Below are 17,263 nucleotides of genomic sequence, written 5' to 3'. Positions count from 1 at the left end.
CTTTAAGGTAGTAATTAATAGCAGCATGGTCGCGCGATAGACGATAAAAGATCAGGCCCTATCGCACTATTAGTAAGTGCGATAGGGACGGCCAGATGTTTTATCATTTATCGCGCGACCATAATTGCCTGCCAGGTTTTCATATAACTGTGCGTCCCAAAAAAACGCCTGTTGGGGGTTATGATCCACTCTTGCAGTTCTCGTTTCATTCAGGATGATGCGTCTTTTGACTTGGATTGTCTTGCTGTTAGACTATCAACAAATCTGCGCGTCATCCTGAATGGCACGATCCGTAGTGTGTACTGAAGGGGCATTTTCAGAATTTGGGACACCCCAATTAGGCCTGATTTATACTTTGTACTTTTGGCACTTTTTTTTTAATAAATGGCCTCAGTCAAAAAGTGTAAACAAACCGGAGCCGTCAAATTTGACAGATCCAGGGATAGTAAACCTTTTAAGGCCAGAAACCTTTTCCTGTAAAATTTAACTTAAAACATAGAGGAATAAGTAAGGGAAGAGTTGTAAATTTAACTTAAAACCAATATTTCGTAAAAAGTCATAATTTTTCGTTGGTAAACTTCAGGAGATAGACTTTTTGTTCGTCGTGACATCTATTGACAAGGGGTGATAATTTTATTTTTTACATTTTCCTTCATAATTCTTTTTATTTTCCACTACATAAAAAAAAATATAAAAAGTAGTTTTGATATGTACAATTTGAGCCCTTTCTAACGATACCCCACTTGACCTAGTAACTTGACATTTACAGTTTGCCCCTCTTCCATTTATGCCATTTTCTATAATTAATATTTATATATTTTTAAAAATAATAGTTTCAGCTTGTAGAGGTTTAAAATGTTCATAACTGTACCAAATTTCAAATCGATAGCGTAAGTAGTTCTCGAGATATTTAGAAATGTGACAGACATACTGACAGACGGACAGAGCGTCGCCATAAGGGTTCCTTTTGTACCTTTTTCGTACGGAACCCTAAAAAACATAAATATAACAATCATGAACACAAATATCAAACTCGTAACAGATGATGATGATGATGATCAGAGATCGGACAGATTTGCGACATTCTTAGTGACTTACGTCATTTTAATGACTTTTAGTATGAGATGTCGCACAAAAATCCGATCTCTGATGATGATTGATAACCAGCAATGGCAAATGTCAGACAGATATAATTAAAAATCGCGTAAGGTGTACTACCTTTATATTTTAGTAGAGTTAGTGCGTTTTCACATTATCCGATCCGATATCGGATGCAGGACCGATATCCCATACATTACAGGCGCCATCTTGGATTTTCCATCAAAATCCTTCCGACATCCGATATCGGATCGGATAAAGTGAAACCGGAGTTACACCCAGATTAAAATGCAACCATGAGTTTTAAACCTCTGCAAAATTAGGTACTTTTTGGTTGATGATTCCCTGAAGAAAATAATAATATTTAAATGTAATGACGATATGTTTGTATTCGTGAAGGTGTATAGGTTTGTCAAATTAAACGAAATTACATGTTAGTGGAATGAAATGGAAAATAGTAGTGAGCTCAATTATTTTTAAATAGAGAAAAAAAATCAGGAACCAAACGTTACCTAATAAACAACCCTCAAATTTGACAGCTCAGGTTTGTTTACACTTTTTTCAAGTGCCAAAAGTACAAGGTATAGACGGCGTACGAACTCGCATGCGATTTTAGTTACATTGCGGGCGGTTAAGGTCACATACAATTTTGCACAGCCATCAAATACCGCAATGTAATAAAACTCGTATGCGAGTTCTCGTACCGTCTAAATAGGCCCTTAGCGTAAGTTGTTAACAGAAATAAACTCGCTGTCAGTTTTGTGACGACAATAAAATTAAGCATAAAATCGGTACAAAAATTTACTTTTTTCACATTCTGAATGTAGATTATCGCTTAAAGTTTATGTAATTAACACAAAATAGTACATTACGATACAAGTGCGTAAAAAAGGAAGTTCGAAACTAGTGGCGATAAATTAAAACACGACCGAAGGGAGTGTTTTAAATCGACACGAGTTACGAATTTGCTTTTTAATTATCGTACGACGTTTTTCAGTACAGATGAGCCTTCAAAGTTTCGACCTGGCATATAATGAACCACTTCTCGCACTAGTGCGTAAATAAAACACCATCTGTACTGAAAACAATATTTTTATAGAAATTTCATGCTTAATTATCGTCACAAAACTGACAGTGAGTTAATTTTTGTTAACAACTTACGCTAATTGGGGGGTCCCAAATTCTGACAATGCTCGTAGATCTGTCTCTGTATAACAGTATAAATATGTGTACTGTAGACCTGTACATATAAGTAGTATACATACCTGTGTCGTCGCACTCCGGAGTGCATATCACGACGCGCTTTGTACGAAAACACTGCATTTGAAGACGGGTGAGCTTCGAGCCGAAGAGAAAGTAACCTGCAGAACAAAATATTGTGGATCATCCTCCTGAGACCCAGAAACAATTGTTTTCTTTTTTTAATTATAAGGGTTATATGCAACATAATAAAAAGTTCGAAATAGAGTTAATCCGCGGCAAGAGTAACGCGAGTCACGATTTTATAGCAAGTTCCATTTATTCACGATGCAAGCTCAAGTGATAATGTATCTCTAAATAAGTGTTACTTTCCCGATATATGCATAGATCCATTCATTTGCAGCTGTAGTTCAAATAAACATGCAAGGACGTCGTGACTCACGTTTGTTTTTAGACGTTATGCCTTTTTAAAAGTCGGTTTACACAGTTTTGTTTGGCAAACAAATTTACAGAAGAAACCGATAAATCTGGTGCTACACGGCGAGCGATACTACTTTCTGCCTTGGTGGAGGACACGTTCCGCATCGCTAAGGACTTAGTGTCTCCGGACAATCTAGATTCGATCGGCTATACGGACCTTATTGCGAAATTAGACGGCCATTTTGAAGCTAAGCGATGTGTTTTCGCGGAGCGATATTTATTCTACAAAGCGGAACAGCGCCCGGGAGAGGAGTTAAGTGACTGGGCGGCGCGTGTGCGCAGTTTAGCACAATATTGTTCGTTCACTACAGAACTCGATTCGGCGTTGAGAGACCGTTTTGTGCTTGGTTTAGAAAACAGAAAGGAAAAAGAAAAACTTTTTGCTGAAGACCCAACTTCGTTGACGTTTAGTAAAGCATTGCAGCTGGCTCAGAGTGTGCGCTGCGCCCGGCTGGCCGTGCATGGCAACAGCGGCACGGCTAGCGCCGGCGCCGGCACGTCTACAGGTGTGTTCGCGATGCGCCCCGCCGCGGAAAGTGATAAGAAGAAAACCAAGTGTAGTGCGTGTGGTTATCACGGACATTCCAAAGATCAGTGTAAATTTACTCAGTATTCGTGTAAAAAGTGCGGAGAGAAAGGCCATTTGAGCCGAGTGTGTAAATCTAAAGTTAAGGCCACAAATTTCTTAGCGGAGGATACTGATGATATTTGCGAAGGTATTTATGATTTTTTTCTTATCCGTTCTGTTAATGGGAAACCTATGATGCAATCGGTATTGATTAATAACAAGTCGATTTTGTGTGAAGTTGATAGCGGCAGCGCAGTGTCCGTCTTACCCGCCCATGTTTACACAAAAACATTTAAATCAAAGTATGCTCTGTGTAAGTGTAACGTAAGGCTCAATTGTTACGATGGCAATAAAATCACACCTGTAGGTTATATCTTATTACCGGTTAAGTTTGATGACCGTACAATTGAAATTAAGTTTTTTATTATTGCTTCGATTGATTCACAAATGGCACAGTTACCATTGTTAGGGCGTGATTTTATTAGCAAGTTTGACCTACATTTATGTAACTTTAATTGTCATAACATAAAGGAGGATCAGATATTTAAAAACTTGTACGAAAAGTATTCGCAAGTATTTTCGGAAGAACTTGGCACTTTTAAACCTTATCAAATTCAGTTAAAAATTAATAAAAATGCAGAGTTTAAGTTTTTTAAGCCTCGAACGGTACCTTTAGCGTTAAAGCCTAAAGTTGAAGCTGAATTGCAGAGATTACAAGACCTGGGAATATTGGAGAAAGTCGAGCATTCCGATATAGCTACGCCGATTGTTCCCGTGTTGCGTTCGGATGGAAATATTCGTATCTGCGGCGATTACTCAGTAACGTTAAACAAAATGTTATTTATTGACAACTATCCATTACCGCGGATAGAAGATTTATTTTCTAAATTACATGGCGGGGTAGAATTTTCAAAATTAGACCTGTCCAGAGCCTACAATCAGCTGGTACTAGACGAACCGTCACGCAATTTAACCTGTATTAATACCCATAAGGGGTGTTTCGGTATACCCGTTTAGTGTTCGGTTTGTGCAACTCGCCGTGTATTTTTCAGCAATGTATGGATAAACTGTTAGCTGGCATTGAGGGCACGTGTATTCTTAGATGATGTATTAATTACCGCGCCAAATAGGGAATCACACGTAGCTAGGTTAGAACAAGTTTTAGGCAGACTAAAGGAGGCCGGCTTACGCGTTAAACAGGAAAAATGCGAGTTCTTTAAGGATTCCGTAGAATATTTAGGATTTGTTATTGACAAAAATGGGTTGCACAAGTCTAAAAAGAAAGTAACTGCTATTTTAGAATGTCAACAGCCTAGGAACGTGTCGGAATTGAAATCTTTTCTAGGTATGCTAAATTATTATAGGGCATTTATTCCCGCTGCAGCGAGTGTGTTAAGTCCCTTAAATTTGTTATTAAAAAAAGATTACAAATGGCAGTGGGGCGATGCTCAGAACGACGCGTTCGAAGCAATTAAGAAGGAGCTGGCGTCTGACAAAGTATTAGCTCATTACAACCCTGATTTACCGACGATCGTCACAGTGGATGCGGGGCCCAAGGGCCTAGCAGCTTTACTGGCTCAAACGCAAGCGGATGGTAGGGAGCGCGTCGTGGCCTACGCTTCTCGTTCGTTATCAAAAAGTGAGCAAAATTATGCTCAAATTCAAAAAGAAGCGGTTGCAATAATTTTTGGAATAAAAAAATTTCATCATTACTTGTACGGTAGATCAGAGCCTTTTATTTTAAGGACTGATCACAAGCCTTTAATTTCAATTTTTGGCAGCAAAAAAGGCGTACCGGAGTTTGCGGCTAATCGATTACAACGATATGCTCTTTTCTTATCAGCGTACAATTTTAAAATAGAGTACATTAAAAGTGCAGATAACGTAGCTGATTTTTTATCACGCGCAATACAAGATTCGCAACAAGTTGCTAATGAGGATAGTTTAGTAGAGGATGAAGCTTTATTTATAAATTTTATTCAATATGACATTCATCCTATTTCCGTGCAAAATATACAATCAGAAACGCGAAATGATCCCGTTTTGAGCTTGGTATCTAAACATATTTTGCAAGGTTGGCCAAGAAAAATAGTTGATAGCAAGCTTAAGCCATATTTTAATTGCCGTTTGCAGTTGTCTATGGAAAAAGGCTGTCTGATGAGGGGCCATAAAATCGTAATACCAGTTATCTACCGGGAACGTTTATTGAATGAACTACACAATTCACATTTCGGGGTGGTTAAAACAAAAAGCATCGCGCGTAAATACATGTGGTGGCCAAATATTGATAAACAGATCGAGGAAAAAATTGGTTCTTGCAGTATTTGTTCCTCGATCCGCGCTGCACCGCCACGCGCGCCGCTCGCGGTGTGGCCCCGGCCGCACGCGTGCTGGCAGCGCCTGCACCTGGACATGGCGGAGCTGGCGGGCTACCGGGTGCTCGTCGCGGTTGATGCACACTCCAAATGGGTGGAGGTTTATTTTATGTCGAGTACCGACTCAGCGAGCGTTATAGCGAAACTATGCGACATGTTTGCTAGGTTTGGTTTAGTTAAAACGTTAGTTACGGATAATGCTTCGAATTTTACTTCTGCGGTTTTCGAGGATTTTTGTAAAAGTAATAGCATACAGCACGTAACAATTGCGCCTTATCATCCTGCATCGAACGGTCTCGCTGAAAATAGCGTTAAATTTATTAAAAAGGGGTTGAAAACAATCTTAGCGCAAAATGTATCGAAGACTGATTTTTATAATAAAATAAATTATTTCCTTTTTGAGTACCGAAACTCTGTTCACGCTACGACTGGACACTCGCCAGCAGAGTTAATGCTAGGGCGGCCTCTGCGCTGCCGTTTTGATTCACTCGTGCCAACATCGAACGACTCATCCGACGCCAATTCGTCAGTATCCTCGGCTGATAAAATTGTGTTCCAAAAACAGATCTTACAGCGTAAATACTACGATGGAAAGAGGCAAATCCAATTTAAAGTCGGAGACAGAGTACTTATTAAATCATATTTTAAAAACGGTACAAAACATGCGTGGTTAGAAGGAACAATATTGAGTACCATTGGCTCGTCAATGTTCAAGGTTTACATTAAAAGTCTTCAAGTAACGACTAGAAAGCATGTCGACCAGCTGCTTATGTACAAAGGCAGTAGAGATTTGGAAAACGATGACTACGATGACGATGTACCCGTTCTACAATCCACTGAGCTCAGAGAGGTGGAGCCTGCAGACACCGCAACACCACCGCCGGCGCCGGCGCCGCAGCCAGCAGCCGCGGGGGAGGAGGACGACGATGCCGACACCTCCGATGGCTCATTTTCGAGTGTTGTCTCGCCAACGTCATCGCCGCGACTACAAGGTACCACATCTGTGCCGGAGCCACCAGAGGTACCGACTTCTCCAAGTACACACCTCGCAGGAAATAATGACGAGCCATTGGAACCAGATGTTTTTGTACGACGTTTTCCTCTAAGGAGTACAAGGAATCCAAACCCCGATTATTAATTTAAAAAAAACGTCTCTTTTGTCTTACTTTTACTATCAATTTTTATATGAATAGTTTTGAACTATTGGTGGAGGGATGTAATGTTTATAATATAGGGTAGCTTAAGAAACTAGTGACGTAAGTCAGTCTGTAACCGACCAGTACACGCTATACTAGTACTCCCGTGTTTCATTCTGGAATATATCCTGAAACCTTTCATAGGCACTATCGGTTTCATAGGCAGAATTCCTACCCACTAAGCCAATCCGTTTGTTAAAAATGGAAATTGTATATCAATATTAACATTAACCTTTGAACCTGTAAAAAATAATGAAGAGCGTTAACAAAGGACCAATGTCATTCAAAAATTCTGGTGAATTAGTCGAACATTATGTTCTGGCCGACTAGCCGACTAATCGGCCACCCAAGCGCCGACTAGTCGGTAGTCGGCCAAATCAATAGTCGGTACATCCCTAGTTACCATAGCTGGGCATTAACTCGTTAATCCGTTAATCGTTAATTAACGAAGTTAACATTTCGATTAACGGATTAACTTTTAAGTTAACTTTAAAAAATGTTAACGGATTCGTTAACTTCCGTTAAATTTCATAGAGTCCGTTAATCGTTAATCCAGCACCCCAAGCGGCTCGCTGCGCCGCGAAAACCACGTTGTTACTGCTACTGAAAAAGCTCATAGTACGGCAAAACCTAGGTTTTATCGGTAAAAGCAGATCCGTCGGTTATAAAACAGTCTAAAGACCAATTGGCGACTTTGGATCACTTATTCGAGATCTTCTCAATCTTATTAGGCGTGCTAGATCGATCACTAACCTGGGAATAGAGTGCAATCATCAGGCATGACAGACAAATCGCGCATTAACCGACGCATCGAGAGTCCGGCGCGGGCCTTATATTACTCTACCAGTTACAATATATCTTGGAACATGTACATAATTTGTACACGAGGATTTAAGAGGTTATTAAGGCAGTACAGTATAATTAGAATATTCATAGATTAAGTGGTATCATAAGTTTCCTACCTGTCATCATACCAAGCACCACTGACAAGAGCAGTTCCACGTTGTAAATCATTACTGCCAACATCAGGAGATAGCCCACGGTGTTGTGGAGAACAAACACGAAGGTTTGGTGCGTGTTCACCAGCATTCTAAAAAAAATGAAATTACCCTCTTATTAAATAATTTCTAATACAAAAATTGTAGAGGGGTTGCAGTATGTCTGTATTGCCTGGATCAGCCCTAATGAGGCACTGGTCACACCAAAAGCGAGCAAGCGATCTCTCGCTCCGCGTCAGAAACAATAGAAAAGCGCCATCGAGAAAAGTTTAGATAGAGAGTTTAATTAGTGTTAGGCCTTCGTGCACGCTTATATTGGTTGTTGTGCGGGGCGGGGCGTGCGGCGTGCATGTGAAATAATTGAAGCTCATACAAGTGTGCTGTCCACGCTGCAGGGCGTACACAAGGGCCACCCCTCCCCGCTGCACGCAAAGTCGAACATAACGCTCCAAGAGGCCACTTAGGCCTTACACTTAGACAGAAACATTGTACAAAGCAAAGACATATGTAACTCCGTATAGACAGATAGTCCAAGAAAAAAACGTACCTCAGTACCATACAGAAAAAGGTACGGTGGCCTAGATGGCGTTACACCTTTGGGGGACGCTCGGCTAGATGGCGCTAATATTAATATTTGATATTTCACATTTTAACATATATCAAGCTAAGAATATGGGCCAAATCGACGACAACAACGTACAAGGCGAAATCTGCGATTTTTTTTTGTAGCAGATAGCACCTTGTACGTTGGTGGGTAAGGTGCAATTTTCTGAAAAAAATAATTGCAGTTTGCACCCTATACGTTGTTGTCGTCGAAATTGTCAAAATTAATGTTTAAAAGTTTTAAGCTTGGCAGTCTAAGCACTGTGATTACACATTTTACTTCGACAGTAACGCCACAGTATAATAAAGAGTACTATCGTACAGTATGGCCACTCCCGCTCCCCGTTGAAAGTGCCGCCCACCCCCTCTCGGTTACCTGACAGTTACCGCCTGTCGAAAACGCGACCAGTCGGTACGCGTTCACCTAACGAGCTTAGAATGTGTGCTAGGAACGTGCCTCTTTCATATATTTGATTGCCAGTGTCCGAGGTGTGGTAATATAATACTCGATCCTCTTTGTACAAAATAATACAACATACAATCACGCCTGTATCCCATAAAGGGGTAGGCAGAGCACATGAAACTACTAAAGCTTCAGTGCCACTCTTGGCAAGTAAGGGGTTGAAAGAAAATGAAACTGTGACATTGCAGTGACAGGTTGCCAGCCTCTCGCCTACGCCACAATTTAACCCATATCCCACAGTCGCCTTCTACGACACCCACGGGAAGAAAGGGGGTGGTAAAATTCTTAACCCGTCACCACACAGGCAAAGTAATGTGACCGAATAAATGAAATACTAGTAGTTGACGTTACCTGGTCCAAAAGGACGCCCATCTCCCGACCTGTCCGTGACTGGCGTTACGACTGGTGCCAGGCTCGACGGGGACATCCCTGGAAAATAATAGGATCACATAAAACCGCGAATCTGGTTGCAAGGATCGGAAACATTTGTGACCTATTGCACCACAGAGATACTTGACACCATAGAATAAGTAAGGGAAGAATTGTAACTTGTAACTCCATACATCAGTAAATGCGGGTTATTTGTATAGGCATAGTTAAGTGACATCTAGCGACAATCACGCGTCAATTACGCGTCAACTAGCGTAAATTATCAGTACTGCTACTTGTCAATAGATGTCGCGACGAACGAAGAGTCGATTGATAACCAATTTTTAACTACTATTACAATTACAAAGTTAATGCCACCAACCTCCCGATTAAAACTCCATTCGTCCGGCCCTTTATCTACGAGTATGTCCACAAAAATTTATAATCAACTCCCAGAAAAAATAAAAAATGTAAAAGAAGAAAAATCGCAGATCAAAACCAAAAAAGACGTAGGCGAGGTTGACTTGAACAATATACAAAAACTTTAGATACACTATTATTATTAACAGAGACGTTATTTTATCAGGTTATAAACCCAATTTCAGACAAAGTGTGGAAATTAACTGTAAAAGTAGTTAAAGTAGTGTAACTATCTGTAGAGTCATTCGGGGTAACGGAACGCAGTGGGTAAACGTACGCAGTAGCCCGATCTCCGACAGCGGGGAAAGGGAGCGAAGCGTATGTTGGCAAAATTAGGTGGCGCTTGTGTCGCCGTTTAGGAGCCACGTGCCACTCCGGCGCAAAATCAGTACTCGGTGCGACAGGTCGCCGAACGTCTGAGATGCAATAATTTCGTTCCATATTTGTTCTCGGGAAAAGTGTGTTGTAGTTGAATGGATAATTACCTGGAAGTAAGTTTACTTTCTTTCTATTGTATATTTATTGTACTTATTATGAGATCATATATATTTTCTTTAATGTAACTAACCAGTGTGTTGTGTCAGTTGATTTTATAAATTTCCGGATTGGGGTAAGAGTGCGACTTTAAAAGTACGCAGGCGTACTTTTACCCACGACACGTACTCATGCCCCAACGCGTAGGATAATAACAAAAAGTGTTTTTTTTTATTAGTAGTTTTTTTATTATTTCAGAAAAGAGGAGAGGTGAAGTTTGACCCTAAGCCTAGACCATCAGGAACCAACAAAAAATGCAATACAACTATTAAAAAGAAACAAAATAAAAAGATTATGAACAAAAAAAGTAAGTTAATAAAATGTCCCATTTGTGACGAAAAATACCAGGAACCACCAACAGAAGATTGGATCCAACGCTTAATTTGCGTGGACTGGTTGTATGAGAACTGCACTGCTTATGAAAATGGAATATTTCGATGTGATTTTTGCAATGAGTAAAATTTGTAGGTGATCTAAACTAAACTTTTGATCTCAGTTCTCAGTTGACTTAGATTTAACATAGTGGGTCATCAATCAGCGTTTTTAATTCTATTAATGCGTAAGATGCTGAATATGTTGACAACAAATTATAGTAAATGTTGATTATTGCCAACCTTTATTTTATTCGAGTACCTACCCCTAGAAACCTGAATGCGTACGTTTACCCCTTGCGCGTATTTTTACCCTAATGCGTGCGTAATTTTACCCACATATCGGGTCAAGAGGACGCATTGGGTCTTTTTTGCTTTAAACGTATGTACCAAGCAAGCTAGTGAACATTGATGGAAAATTTGCCTAATTAATGATAATGTACTTATATTCGACCAACTTTATACTTAAATAAGTCAAATATCTTATTTGGTATAGATTTTAGACGCCATCAAAAATAAAGTGCGTGCTCTTGACCCGAATGACTCTACTGTAGCAGGGTAACGTAATTGATACTGCTTTTGTCAACCCTTCGTAAAAATTATCTAAATCAATATTAGCTTTGATATGACTATTTAAAGTCCAACGTTTTACGTCCATATCAAACACAGAAAAAGGTCATCACTCACGCGCCCAAGGGCTATTTGTTACAATACTGGTATTTTCGATCAGACTATTTCGCGTCAAGCGAGCGCGGTTGCAAGCGAGACTCCTGAACTCTGAACTCTTTTTAGTGAGTGCATTTGAGGATACCGATCGCTCGGTAAAACTAGCCTAGAAGATGAAAAGTACGAGCGCTGTCGATTGCTACTACACTGGACGGAGGTATCAGTCGATTTCTTCAAGTCAGTCATTTGACTCTTAGGGTAATCCATTACCTAATCCAAAACCCGATGCGACGGATTTCTACTTCGTGCAATGAAGGTCGACAGCGTAGACTGAGAGGTGACGGCCGTGTCGCATCGCTGGTGGTTGCTGAACACGTCGTGGTAGCAGGTCAAGGGATGAATTAAAACACCGCCACACATGCGCGCTTTGAGAGCGTAGGCGGAGCGCAATAATGGCGGTGCACCGCACAAACGCTGGCGTTGCGCCCAGTGGGCGCTAGCGGGAACTAACGAGCGCGGATTGCGAAAGCAACGCGCGCGGGACGCGAGCGGAATGCGCGCGCATTCAGCGCGCTGATAGCGTAGCGTTAGCGAAGCGGAATGCGCTTTATGTGTGGCGGAGGCTTAATACGTACCGTTGTACGGCGTAATGCAGGGCTCTCGCAGACGAAGAGGTACGATGACGGGCGAAGCAGAAGAAGGCGAGGTCACCGAAGGTCACTTGGCTCCCAGGGGGTGCATACTGACCTCGTACGACAGTCTGTTGGAGTCAGCAGTTACTGTCGTAGTTACTCGTAACAGAAGAGATGTAGTCCTGCCATCGTACAGCATAACATAACATACAACCGAACTGTGCATAGCATATAGTGCTATGCGAACCTTAATCCGGCTGCATGTCACTTCAGTCGCCAGCGCCACCGCCTGTTGAAGATTATTTTCCATCGGAAGAGCTTTACTTCGTACAATGTTACGATTATTGAAGGTCTTATCGGGCTGCAGATGCAAGCAAAACAGGAGCGATTGGCCTACAGCTATCGGCAGCTGTACGAGGTAATGCTGGAAACTGCAGCGGTGCAACCTTCCTCTGTAGACTACGAAAGTTGTGAAATTGATGAAATCAGGTTCTACGATCGAATCAAGCACTATTAATTCAGTATAGTCGAGCCAGATGATAACTACTGAAGTCCTCCTGAGTTCCTGGCCCCTTTCGCTTTGAGCTGGAACCTCAAGTTCACTAAGGCGAAGCGGGTTTATTTTTGCCAATTTGTTTATTAGAGGCTCGGCGAACAAGTTCATCTCTCGAATGGACAGGGGGCGCCATAAGCCTCCGGGAAATCTTCGTGTACTTGGAACCACCGCGGCCAGATTACCGATCGGTTTTGGTGTCCGCCCGGTAAACAGACGCACGCTCAGGATGCAGGACGCTGGCTCGAATTCAGATCTGGACATTCTGAAAGAGATTTTTTTTTTTTATTTCGCAAACCTTTACGATGTCTTTGACCTACACAATGAGCGATGTACAGGAACCACAGGGTCGTCTCGCGAGGCGCCTCTCCGATTAGATAGCTCGCGAACATCGTCAGGACACCCTCGCAGCAGTGCGGCTCCTCGTCCGGTTATTGACGTCTTACCTCGTTCAACTATGGGTGGCCAAGCCACGTTAGGACGTAGCATCTTTAGAATTTATCTGTTCTCACTTCGGCGACGGAGGAGTCCTTGGTCAAAATAGAGTGTAAATACTGTCAAAGTACTTCACGGGAACTGGAAAGAGAAGAGTGGATACCATAGTGTACGGGATGTCAGCTGATAGCGGCGCCCGGCGTCACATTGGAGGGTAGTATCAGCCTGTTCAGCAACAGAGTCTGCAACGATACCGTAGCAGACGGAGCCTGGATAGTCGTGGTCGTGGCACCATTGTAGCGGAAGACAGTGTTCGCGGTGAGCGTGACATCAGGCGCGACGGCAGCCGCCGACGTCGGCGTGGCGGCCAGCGACACCAAGGGAGCACATCAGCAATCTTACCAGCTTGTCACTGCAGCAGACGGTGTTACGTTCGGCGGTGAGATTGAGACGGCCGTCGTCAGCTCGAAAGGCGTCTTCGATGCCCCTGTCGCGTCACGCAGTATCGTGCTCGGTGGCCCTCTCGAGGTCGCCGCCGTCAGCGCGGGAGGCACCGGCGCCAGCGTGGCAGTCAGCTACATCGGTGAACAGCATCGACAGAGTTCGCGGCGTCGTCACGGCAAACGCGGCAGGAAAATTAGCGACGCCTTCGCGGCAGCCGCAGTATTGCGCTCGGTGGCGCGATGAAGGTCGCCGCGTCTGCAATCTTACCTCGTGCGATCGAGGCGACATCAAGGCGCCAGCATCAGCGTGGCGGCCGACGACACCGGTGGAAAACTTCAAGTAGCTTGCGGCGTTGTCACGGCAGACGCAGCAGAAGGATTGCGACGCCTGTGCAGCGGTTAACAGTATTACGCTCCGCATCACCACTGAGGCGCCAGCATAAGCGTGGCGGCCAGCAATACTGGTGGACAGCTTCGGCAGGGTCGCGGCGTTGTCACGACAGATGAACGCTCTACATCACCATCGAGGCGCCAGCATAAGCGTGGCGGCCAGCGATACTGGTGGACAGCTTCAGCAGGATCGCGGCGTTGTCACGGCAGATGAGCGCGCTCGCGCTGCATTACCATCGAGGCGCCAGCATAAGCGTGGCGGCCAGCGATACTGGTGGCCAGCGATACTGGTGGACAGCTTCAGCAGGATCACGGCGTTGTCACGGCAGATGAGCTCGCTGCATCACCATCGAGGCGCCGGCATAAGCGTGGCGGCCAGCGATACTGGTGGACAGCTTCAGCGGAATCGCGGCGTTGTCACGGCAGACGAACGCTCTGCATCACCATCGAGGCGCCAGCATAAGCGTGGCGGCCAGCGATACTGGTGGACAGCTTCAGCAGGCTCGCGGCGTTGTCAAGGCAGACGCACGCTCTGCATCACCATCGAGGCGCCAGCATAAGCGTGGCGGCCAGCGATACTGGTGGACAGCTTCAGCAGGATCGGCGTAGGTGGCTGCGCTGGTAGCCTGCGTATTGACGACTGATCACTAACGGCGCTCAACCCTTCGTAAAAATTCGTGTCGGGGCAGCAGCAGACATACTTACAGCGTCGCACGCGACGCCTATGCGGCGGCCACAACGTTGTTCGGCGGCACCGCAGAGGTCGTTAACGAGGAAGCAACTTCTACGCAACTTCGGCGGCGCCGACGCGGCGGACAACACTGCCGCGGTCAGTGGCGCTATCGCAGCGCTACAGTAAGTTTCGGCGCCGACACGTGTCCGCCGTCCTCCGCACCGAATCGGAAACCGAACATGTTCTTTCTAAAATAATATGAAGCTGCTCACCCATTCGTCGGAGAAATTCAAACCTCCTTGGAGCGCGGTATTCCTTCCCCGCGCCCTCCGCCGCCGCCGCCGCAGGCCGCAGGTCGCGCAGCCCGCGGTCGCGAAGCACGTGGTCCCCGGAGCACGTGGTCCCCGGCGGAGCAACTTACCTACGTTACCGCTTATATTCTCGCGCGAAACTTTTAATACGCGGATAACACTTCCTACTTTAGTCTCGGAAATGCGAATAGTTTAAAAAAGAAAACTGATTAACGGTAACGATTTTTGCAGCATGGAACTTTCTTACAAAAAAGTGGGTAGAATCATAAAGCACCGCTCGTTCATTTCTATCGTGAGAACCCCGAAAGACGAATAATGATCGCTAGCGAGGCATAATATATCTCATTATTCAAGACGAACGAGCGTAAATTAAAAGGGAAGAAAGAATTGACGGATGAATTTAAAAATTTCATAATTCCGAAATGTTATAAGCCACTTTTTAAATAAAAACACGAATAATTCTGGTTTGACCAGAAGTAACGAGGAAATAGAAACTAAAAGATTAATTTCGAGACACCATGCTGTAAAAATGTTCGAACGGAATACGCGACAACCGGTCACTTCGGCGTTCGACGAAACAATGAGGGTGGCTGGTGGCGGGTCGGGGCGCGAGGAGCCTTATGTTGCAGGTGGGGAAAACGGGACTACCAACATCGCGGCGGTGTGACGCCGGAGCGACTTACAACGAACGATGGCGCCATCTATCGGTCCGATGCGACGTCTACGACGTACTCTCTCTATAAAGACCTCGGATATACAAACGGCACAAATAATACCTATTTGTACGCAAATTAAAAGAAATGCTTACAAACAAAAGTTTTTACTCTGTTAAAGAATACTTAGACGATAAGTTCTAAATATTGTGAAACTATTTAAAAAAAAATGCTTATACATTATGTTAGAAATAAGTTAGATTAAGAAAAATTGCTATGCCCTTGCAGGGCTCATGTTTGAAACATTATTTGTTATAATTTTTATACCTTACATGATTGCAAATAAAGAACTTGAACTTGAACTTGAGTATTAATCAGTATTCTGTTTTCAATTCCTTCTGCTTGTAATATAAGTTGTAAACTGTTATAATATTAAAATTTTGGCAGACGACACACTGTTACCACCTAGTATCGAGTGGTGGTACTGATAATTCACGCTATTTGATGCGTGATTGTCGCTAGATGTCACTTAAATAAATAAATAAATATTATAGGACATTCTTACACAGATTGACTGAGGTCCACGGTAAGCTCAAGAAGGCTTGTGTTGTGGGTACTAGACAACGATATATATAATATATACATACTTATATACATAGAAAACATCCATGACTCAGGAACAAATCTGTGCTCATCACACAAATAAATGCCTTTACTGGGATTCGAACCCGGGACCGCGGCGCAGCAGGCAGGGTCACTACTGACTGCGCCAGACCGGTCGTCAACTATGCCTATACAAATAACCCGCATTTACTGATATATGGAGTTACAACTCTTTACTTACTTATTCCTCTATGTTGACACTGAAGCTGGGAACATACTACGCGGACGTCCGTCGTAAATCGACCGCGACCGCGACCGATCAGTGTGCACGGAACAAAACATCCAGCGAGACAGATTTCGATCGGACGTCCACGCGCTCAAGGCCACGTCCACGTCCGTCGACCGATAGTTTGCACGGTTATGTGTATTTCCATTGTCCAGATTCCCGTCTGCGGTCGATTCACGACGGACGTCCGCGTAGTGTGTTCCTAGCTTGACTTCTCTGTGCCTATTTCTGGGTTAACATTATTACTCAGCGTCAATATTTCTTTGTCGAACAGGCAATGTACCGCGAAGCGTCACTGTCGGGCGACAATGTGCGCGTGAAATAACAACCATGTGTGACACAGATGTTTACACTGCGAAATCGAACTCGCGAATGTGTGTCGGAGAACATTGTATGGGAAAGAAAAGAAAATGTCTAGTCACTTTGACAACATTTTGAACTATAACGGTTTTTAATGGAAGAATGACAGTAATTAGCCATACTATTTACGTGTGGAGGTGTTTTAAAAGTAGCCATTTTTTTATATAAGGTACAGCGGGGCAAATCTAGACTGGGGGGCAATTGTAACAAATCCATTTTTTCCATTATTACACTATGATGGTGATTCTACATGTATCCACTGAACACGCCGACCATATATAATCTATTTAATAATGCAAACATTGTAAAACATGGAAAAAATGGACCAGTTACATTTGCCTCCCAGTCGAGATTTGCCCCGCTGTACCTTATGTATATTTATAAATACAACGACAATAGAAGTTGTAACTAATAAAAAAAAAACCTTCCATTTTGAGATTAAAACCTCATTATTTCAAAAAAACCGGCCAAGTGCGAGTCGGGCTCGCGCACAAAGGGTTCCGTAGCAGCAAATATAATAAACCAATAACTTAACCAAAATTACAGTTAAATCAACCTATCTCAAAAACTATAAGAGATACTT

The 17,263-nt window shown here is 43.3% G+C and overlaps 1 protein-coding gene and 1 long non-coding RNA gene across 2 annotated transcripts in view; one reads left to right on the top strand and one right to left on the bottom strand.

Moving 5' to 3' along the window:
- Positions 1-17,263, bottom strand: part of LOC125241622 — a 34,011-nt gene that overhangs the window by 5,142 nt on the left and 11,606 nt on the right. Inside the window, 3 exon segments of the mRNA XM_048150185.1 lie at positions 2,364-2,459; positions 7,880-8,007; positions 9,333-9,410. Of these exon segments, the coding sequence (XP_048006142.1) occupies positions 2,364-2,459; positions 7,880-8,007; positions 9,333-9,410 (302 nt within the window).
- Positions 10,039-10,579, top strand: LOC125241623. Its single transcript, XR_007178753.1, has 2 exons — positions 10,039-10,261; positions 10,503-10,579. It is a non-coding gene; the product is annotated as an uncharacterized LOC125241623 (long non-coding RNA).

The sequence above is a fragment of the Leguminivora glycinivorella genome, chromosome Z (assembly GCF_023078275.1).
Source record: "Leguminivora glycinivorella isolate SPB_JAAS2020 chromosome Z, LegGlyc_1.1, whole genome shotgun sequence".
Lineage (NCBI taxonomy): Eukaryota > Metazoa > Arthropoda > Insecta > Lepidoptera > Tortricidae > Leguminivora > Leguminivora glycinivorella.
This window is presented reverse-complemented; position numbering and strand designations above follow the sequence as displayed.